This window comes from Nicotiana attenuata, unplaced genomic scaffold (assembly GCF_001879085.1).
Source record: "Nicotiana attenuata strain UT unplaced genomic scaffold, NIATTr2, whole genome shotgun sequence".
NCBI lineage: Eukaryota > Viridiplantae > Streptophyta > Magnoliopsida > Solanales > Solanaceae > Nicotiana > Nicotiana attenuata.
Genome location: NW_017672999.1, coordinates 77202 through 86592, shown reverse-complemented (window position 1 = coordinate 86592; position 9391 = coordinate 77202). Strand labels below are relative to the sequence as shown.

The 9391-nt window shown below is 34.3% G+C and overlaps 1 protein-coding gene and 1 non-coding gene across 2 annotated transcripts; one reads left to right on the top strand and one right to left on the bottom strand.

Moving 5' to 3' along the window:
- Positions 1 to 755: 755 nt before the first annotated feature.
- On the top strand, positions 756 to 2120 carry LOC109215143 (probable L-type lectin-domain containing receptor kinase S.7). The gene is made up of 4 exons (XM_019379164.1): positions 756 to 843; positions 934 to 1496; positions 1744 to 1818; positions 1890 to 2120. The coding sequence occupies exons 1-4, from the start codon at positions 756 to 758 to the stop codon at positions 2118 to 2120; spliced, it is 957 nt and encodes a 318-aa protein (XP_019234709.1).
- Positions 2121 to 4351: 2231 nt separating this feature from the next.
- TRNAG-UCC lies at positions 4352 to 4423 on the bottom strand. Its single transcript has one exon. It is a non-coding gene; the product is annotated as a tRNA-Gly (tRNA).
- Positions 4424 to 9391: the final 4968 nt, after the last annotated feature.

Below are 9391 nucleotides of genomic sequence, written 5' to 3'. Positions count from 1 at the left end.
TCTTTTGATTTCCCGTGTAATGATCTCATCAAACGTGGTAATTATTGTAGTAACACAAAAATATAAAAGGTTAAGGAAAACAGTTTTACAAAAAGAAAAAGAAATGGCAGTAAGGCTAACCCTTTGTATCTTGCAATATCTTGAATCATATTTTATATTTATCCATCTTTATGTGATTCAAGCTAGCAAGACAAAAACGTAGACGTGAATCTATTTTTTTCCACTTTGAGATAGTACAAAATGGGATCCAACATGGCAGTAAGACACACAAACTAGAGAATTCCATTTCCCTAATTCATTCAAACATTGTTGTATGGAAATTTGTCTTCACTTTTCTCAACATGACAGAAAAAATGAAAAAACATTCTCTTAATCAACTAAACAACATTTTCGTCCTATATATATATATATATATATGATGCTGGACTTCCTTCTAAATTATGAGTATACACAATTCTTGAAATTATGTTAAGGCTACTAATCAGTCTTGTCTTGCTTAATCAATTCTCAGTTCTATTTGTTGAATCCTACAACTTTTCATTTCCTTCATTTGATGTTGGAAGTTGCAATGACAGAAACTTAACATGTCGGGGATCTGAAATGAAACTCTTAACCTCAAAACTAATCAGCCAAAGAACAATTCCAACAAAGTTGGAAGAATCTTGTTTAGTCAGTCCATACCTATATGGCATGCTTCTTTTTCCACCATATTCACTATAAGGATTTTGACAAATCAATCAATTTTTGGTGATGGAATGACATTCCTCATTGCTCAAGATGATAAGCCTTCCCCACCGGATAGTTATGGCTCGTTTATTGGAATTCTTGATCCATCAACTCAAAGTCAGCTCCTAGTACATAACTTGACTTAAAGTTGGTTGTTTTTCAATTCTTGATCCATCACTTCTCAGACTTTCTACTTTTAATATGCAGGGCGCGGACTTCATCAGCTGGCTATGGAGTTTGATACATATAGAAATGAACGCAAAATTGATGGAAACCATGTTGCTATTGTGACTACAAATATGGAGAGTCCTGTAGCAGTTAAAAGTTTAAACGATATTGAGATTGATCTAAGGAGTGGAAGAAATATCACAATCAAGATTGATTATGATGGATGGACTAAAGTTCTTGATATTTCTGCAGCATATGCAAGACAAACTCCAGTGAAATTTCTAAGCCAAGAAATCATCATGCAAGAAACAGTTCCACAAAATGCTTATGTTGGATTTTTAGCTTCCACTGCTTATTTCTCAAAGTTCCATCAACTTCTTAACTGGAATTTCACATTGTATGAATTACCAGAAAGATCTCTAAAGTATGGGTCTGATCCAGAAAAGGAAAAGATAGCTCTACTGGTTGCTATTCCTATGGTAGTTGTCTCGTTAGCTTTGGCTGTGTCGTTTCCCATTTCAGCTCGTAAGGGTAGAAAAGAAAGACTTCAGAGGAAAGAGGACATCGAAATGCTAACAAGAACTGCAGCCAATGCTCCACAGGTTTTTTACTTACCGGAGACTTTCCAAGGGTAAAAACTTTAGCAAAGATAACCTATTGGGAACTGGAGGCTTTGGAAGTATTTACAAAGGGATGTTTTCTGATCCTCCTTCAACTACCGCTGTTAAACGAATCAACGCGACATCTAACCAATGTTTGTTTTGCATTAAGTTCCCCTAATGTGAGACACTATTATTAAAAATTTAACATTTACCTAGTAGTTATAAAATGTAATGGTTTTTATACTAGGTGAGAAGGAATATTTGGCTGAATATGTACAACTGGGCATCTAAGGCACAAAAACTTGGTGCAGTTACAGGGCCGGTGCCATGACCGCGAGAAACTTCTATTGGTCTATAAATACATGCCTAATGGAAGTCTTGATAAATACATAGGCAAAATCTTTCTTGATTGGGATACCAGATTCAAGATTTTTATCAGGATTGGCATCAGCACTAGTGTATATTCATGAAGAATGTGGGAATCCTATTGTACACCGAGATGTTAAGCCAAACAATGTGATGTTAGACTCCGAGTATAATGCTCACTTGGGTGATTTTGGGCTAGCAAGATTACTACAAAATGACAACTTTGTGACAACAATGGTGGTTGGCACTCCAGGATAGTTAGCCCCGAAAGTTAGGTACACGGGAAGGGCTACCCCGGAATCTGATGTCTATAGCTTTGCAATGGTTGTTTTAGAAGTGGTTTGTGTACGACGATCAAAAGAGATCATAAAAGAGAATAGTTTGGTGGTGTGTATGGAGTTCATATGAGAAAGGTGCATTATTGGAATGTATTGACCAAAAACTTGAAGGAAATTTTGATAATGCAGAAGCTATGAGGTGTTTGATCACTGGATTAGCATGTTTACACCCCGACAGAATTCTCCGACCTAAAATGAGAAAAGTGGTGCAAGTGTTCATGAACCCTGATGAGCCTTTGATGAAATTACCCGAGTCCCGGCCAAGTGTTGTTTGTGTTTCTTGGCATTCTTCACCGTGTTCAACAATGACGATGACAACAACAACAGATTTTGCTCCAGTTGGAGTTAACATGGAGATGGTTCCTGATGATGTGACAGTCTCATATGAATATGCTTGTGAAACAAAGAAGAAAAATTGGCATCCTATAACAACACATAATAGAAATTGATAATTTTTTAGCCTTATATTAGGTTTGGCAAAGATAGCCCCAAACAATTGGCATTATATATCCAAATCTTAAAAAAAAAAAAAAATCTCTTTTTTATATTCTCTCTAAAAAAAAAACTACACGCTTATTTCGGCTTCCTTCCCCCTTTCTCTCCTTGTATTTCTTCTTCTATCTCTTCTTTTTTGCTCTCATAGTTTAGCATCTTGCAAATTTGTACACAAAAAAAATCACTGGGATGAAAAGGTATGGTTGATCTCACATCAGAGAAAATTAGAAGCAAAAATTAAGAAAGAAAAAATATATTTCAACTTTGTTTTTCATCTCTCTTTTTTCTTTTGTTGGATTGAATGAGTGGGTGTGATTGAAATTGGTTGAAAATACCTAAACGAGGCTATATACAAAATTTGAGCAAGATTAGCAAAAACCAAGAGAGAAAAAATATATTTCAACTTTGTTTTTCTTCTCTCTTCCTTTTTTTGGTTGGATTAAATGAGTGAGTGTGATTGAAATTGGTTAAAAATACCAAAACGAGGCTATATACAAAATTTGAGAAAGATTAGAAGTGATTTAGACTGATTCAAGTGAAAAATCAGACCTAAAAATCCACCTACGACATGTGTATATCACGTTGTATATCGTGTACATCAGTGTATATCACACAGAAGTTATTAAGGACGTCTGTATATATCACTTTGTATATCGTGTATACAACACAATTTGTTATGGACGCCCGTGTATATCACATTGTATATCGTATATATAACCCAAATTTTCATGGTTATACACAGATACACATAATATACATGAGATATCACTGATGTGCATAGAGCTATACACGGGTTACAATAGAGGATACATATGTGGAGTTGTCTTGAACTTGAGTTTTCAATCTGAAATGTGTTATACAAAGAAGGAAAATAAAATTCAAATGACTTTTTTTTATATACACATTATTATTATGTTATACACTGTGATACACAAATAATATAATTATTAGTTTTTTAATCAAAAAAGGAAAATAAATTTTTGATATAGTATGTTTAAGCAAGTTCTAAAATATAAAAATAATAAATATAATTGTGGGAGTAAATAATATTTTGGTATGCAAAAAAAATTAATTTTTATATACACAAAGAAGAAAAATAAATTTATGATATCTATTTTGTTATACATGTGTCCGATGTGCGATACACTGTGATATACAAATAATATAATATTTTTATTGTGATATACATTGATATAAAGGCAGCAATAACTATATATATAATTTTATATTATTGATATACAAAGAATAATCTTATTTATATACAAAAAATAAAAATAACATTTTAATATACATGTTGATATAGAAAAAGAAGAAAAAAGAAGTTGTAATATACATATTATTATTTTGATATACATTTATTGGCTATTTGATGCCAATATTTATAACTAAGGCTATTTTCCGCCAATTATATGGGTATGTTGTTATACCATGCCAAAACCCCAAGAAAGCTTATGGCCCATGTTTACGTGAGTCAACACTTTATGGCCCATTATATATGAAAATTCCTTATTTTTATGAGACATAACTTCATGATTACTGGTCTCAAAGATCCAAGGAACATTGTAACTATGTTATGTAATATGGAAAAGCTGCTGATACAGAAAGTTGACAAGTTAAAAATTCAGCCAGATAACCATACCATAAAATTAAACAAAATGCGTTTGCCGGGAGTCGAACCCGGGTCTATTGCTTGGAAGGCAATTATCCTAACCGTTGGACTACAAACGCAGGGATATCAGTTAGGCTCCTAAGCGTTATTAATATTTAGTTATTTATCCGATTACATAAGATGATACACAGCTCGTTTTGCCGAGCTTCCAAAATCTATTATCTAATCACAAAAGGCACTTAGTCAAAGATTTTCAAAAAAATATTTAGGAAATTAGTCACATGTGTTGGACCAATTCATTTAAGAAATACTGTTTTCAGTATTAATAAATTTATGACAAAATAGTAAAATTACCTTTCTGTTTATTTTGAAAAAAATTCAAAATTACAATTTTATTTATATATGATTATTTCAATTATATGTAAAATTCATAATAAAAAAATTATTATAATATTACAGTAGAAAAAAATATACAAAGATGGAATAGAGATAATATGAGGATATTCAACATTGAATTAATTGAAAAAAATAAAATAAATTAAGTAGATAATGCAAAAATATTTTTTAAGAAGTAATAGTGGAAATGATATTAAGCCAAGTGATACGCTAATAAATTATTATATTAATTCTATAATAATATTAAATAACAAAATAATAATATAGAAAAACAAGAAACAAAAAAGTTATACGATGACTAAATAATTCATTTTCTTTAATTTCATATAGTTTAGTTAATGAAATATTGTATTGAGAAATAAGATGCAATTTAAATTGTATTAAACCAACAAAATATAATATACTAAAAAGACAAATTATAATTAATATTCTTTAATATTGACCGCACAATGCGTGGGGTTCCAATACTAGTTCATTTAAGAAACTGTTTTCGGTATTGGTCTATTAGAGAGACAATTTATATTTAACCAATCTTTCCAAAATAATAATTTTGAGAATTATTTAAATAGATAAATATGTTAAATATTTAGTGTGAAAGACTTTTATTAAGTTTTTCTAAGATTTCATCTAATTGTGAAAAGTAAAATCATAAAGTCATTAAAAATTTAATCAATATATGATATATCTATAATTACACCAAAATATTGGACATCTTAAAAATTACTTAATTATATGTGATTTTTTTTTTGGTCAAATATTAAAACTTTTATTTAACCAGTAATGAATTTACAGCACCTCTACCTCCTTTGGACTTAGGAGTTAGACTCAAATAACATCTAGAAACAAAAGACTATCAAAAAAAGACAGCTATCCTTTACATAATAATAGTTCCTCTACTTCTACATTTCATAGAGGGAAACTATCTACTCCTTCTAATATCTTCTTCCATTTTATCTTCTGTTGTCCTTTGGTATGTAGTTGAAGAACAATGTCACGTATAATCTTTTTTGTATTTGTCTGTTTCCCCTGAAACCTACGCATATTCCTTTCTATCCACGTATGGTATATCACTGCTGCATAGAGAAATGCCAAGATGCTATTCCGGGGTCTGCCATTTTTTGTTCTTTTCATCAACCATAATACTTCCTCATCCCAGGTACCAATTTGATGTCTTTCTCCCATCCAGTTTAGCAGTATGTTCCACATATTCCTTGAGAATTGGCAATCAAAGAATAAGTGAGACATTGTTTTTTCTTTTCCACTGTTGCATAATACACATCTCACATCAACCTGTATTCCCCATGCTGTCAACCTATCCACTGTGACCAGCCTGTGGTGAAGTGCTAGCCATAGAAAGAAGTTGTGTCTAGGTATGGTGGTGCATAACATTAAGGCTTTCCATCGAACCTTTGGAAACTGAGGTATCGATAAGGTGTACATCTTTTGAATATTGAATTACCCCTTCCTGCAGAATTTGTTCATGTTGGCAAATGAGTCTATAGTTAGGTACCATTCTCTAACATCAAACACCTTTCTTACTAGCCAACAGGCTTGATTAGGAGTACTCATTGTAAGGAAGTCCTGCCTTTTGATGTAGATAGAGTGAATCCATTTGATCCAGAGAGCATCCTTTTTTTGTATGTATTGCCCACATTAGTTTGCATACTGCTGCTTTGTTCCACCATGTAAAGTCCATGACATTTAGACCACCAGCTGAAGTTGGCATATAAATACTGTCCCAAGATATCAAGGCTCTCTTTGAAGGGATCTGGCTACCAGTCCATAGAAATGATCTGCACACAGCATTCACCAATTGTATAATCTTCTCTGGCAGCATAAACACTTGTCCCCAGTATGTTTGCATCTCAAATAGCATATTTTTTATCAGTTGAACTCTGCCACTATAAGATAGGAATTTTGAGGTCCAGCACTTTATTCTGTCGGTGATCTTCTCCACCAATGGCATGCATTGCTGTATTGATAGCTTCCTTAAGGATAAAGGGACTCCCAGGTATTTGAAAGGTAGAGCTTCCAGCTTGAACTGATAGTCAGTGTTGATCATGTCTTTGAAATCCTGAGTAACTCCAGCTACATAGATAGAACTTTTCTCCAAGTTAGCTATGACTCCTGTCACCTTTGAGAAATGATTGAATTTGTCCAGCATTAGTTGAATAGAGATTTTATCAGCTCTGCAACACATAATCAGATCATCTGCAAAACAGATATGAGTTAGGTTTAATGTGGCACATTTTTGGTGGAAGTTGAAGTCTGGGATGTCTTTACGAGTCTTCAATGTTCTACTCAGATACTCCATCACTAAGACAAACAGGTAAGGGGACATGGGATCCCCTTGCCTCAGTCCTTTCCTTGCTTGAAATCTATTGGTAAGCCACCATTTATCAGAATTGAGTAGTTCACATTGGTAACACACTCCATAATCCACCTTACCATCCTGTTTGGGAAACCATATTCCTGCAGAACCATTTCTAAGAAAGGCCATTCAACTGAGTCATAGGCCTTCCTTATGTCCACTTTTATAATGCACCTGGGAGAGACTCCCTTTTTGTTATATCCCTTAACCAATTCATGAGCAATAATCACATTATCCAGAATACTTCTTCCTTCTATAAAAGCTGACTGAGCAGGTCCAACTATGAGGTTCACCACTGTTTTTAATCTTGATGTGAGGATTCTTGCAATGAGCTTGTAGATAGCTGTGCAACATGCTATAGGTCGAAATTCCTTTACATATGAAGGGCTGGATACCTTTGGCACCAAAGTGAGAGTAGTACTGCTGATATTCTTCAGTAGCTTCCCAGATTCAAAGAACTCCTTGATTGCTTTTATAACTTCCTCTCCCACTATATGCCAGTATTTCTTAAAGAACTCAACTAGGAATCCATCAATGCCAGGAGCTTTATCATTTAGCATGCCTTTAAGTTCTTGCACAATCTCTGTATCAGTTACACTTTTGACAAGTTGTTGTTGTTGTTCTCTATTAAAACAAGATCCATTCCTGGCAATATTCACATCAAGGCAGGGTAATTCAGTAGCCCTTGTTCCTAGCAGGTTTTCAAAGAAAGCTATGAACTCCTGTTCAACCAGCCGGGGGTCAGTTAGCTTATTCCCAAGGTCATTACATATAGTAGAGACTCTATTTCTAGCCTGCCTTGCTTTTAAATGAGCATAGAAAAATCTTGTATTAGAGTCTCCTGCTGATATCCACATAGCCCTAGATTTCTGCCTGTACACCTTCTCTTGAATACCTTCCCATTTCTCTACTTGTAGTAATAGTTCTCTCTCCTTCAGGAATAGTGATCTACTGAATAAATCATCATCTATCTCCTTTTGAACTTGTTGCAGTTGATCCTTTAGGCTCTCAAGTCTTTTATCCACTGAGTTGAAAGCTTGATTCATCCCTTTTGCTTTGTGCCCTAGGTTCTGCAGCTTCTGCCATACTGAGTACATCGCATATCCACTGATTTTTTGGCTCCACACCTCTTGAACCATCTTGGTAAATTCATCCTCCTGCATAAGTACAGTAAGCAGCCTAAATGGTTTAGGCAAAGCGTTTCTTTTGACCTCAGTATACAATAAAATGGGTGAGTGATCAGAAACTCCATAATTCTCATAAATTACCTCTATGGTGTTATACTTCATGAACTAGTAGGGGTTCCCTAGGGACCAATCAATGTTGCTATATATTCTATCATCAGCATCTCTTTTATTACACCATGACCATTGGCACCCCTTTCTATTTAGCAGACCCAGGCTTGTATCCTCAACACAAGTTTGGAAGTCTATAACCTCACTTTGACTAATAGGATTTCCATTGAGTCTATCATTTACAGACAACATAGTATTGAAATCTCCTAGCACAATCCAAGCCTCCACCATATTACTGTTAATCTGTTTCCATATTTCCTGCCTTTCTGTGATGGTGTTGTATCCATAAATAAAAGTTAACCAACAGTGGAAAGTTGAGTTTTTGTCTCTAACTTCACAGTGTACCATTTGAGCTCCAGCTTGAATTATGGTTAGGTCTACTTGTTGTGCCTTCCATAGTATCCATATTCTCCCATTAGGGTCATATGAATAGTTTGAAAATATGTCCCACTCCCCAAACTTCCTTCTAATTTTCTCCTTATTCTTTATCTTAACTTTTGTCTTAAGGCATCCTAAGATGGTTATTTTATTTTTCAGCAGAAAGGCCTTGAGTTCTTTCTGCTTAAAGGGCTTATTTAGCCCTCTAATATTCCAAGAGCTAATGATCATGGGGGATGGGCAAGGGGTACTCTTCCTTCCTTAGATGTTTGGCTAACATCCTCCCCTTCTTGAATTCTTAGGGCCTTAAATCTGTTCTGATGTAGGAAACTTTCAATGGCCTCATCAGACATACATCTGATTGATGTTTCTGTTTCCCTTTTGATTTGGCTACCTGGAATTCTTCTTTTTCATTATGCTCACTCCCTATAGTAACTGCTTCTTGTATTGTTGTAGTCACTTGTTCTTTGTTCACTTCTTTTTCCTGTACTTCCACAGCTGGTTTAGGTTTGGCAATCCACTTAATCTGTGGTTTCTCTCCCCTTCTTTGCTGGATTTCTCTCTGACCTTTGGGTATAGGGCCAGGCTGCTTCATCACCTCTACTGGAGCTCTACATTCCCCTGTCCCATGACCAATCACTAAGCAA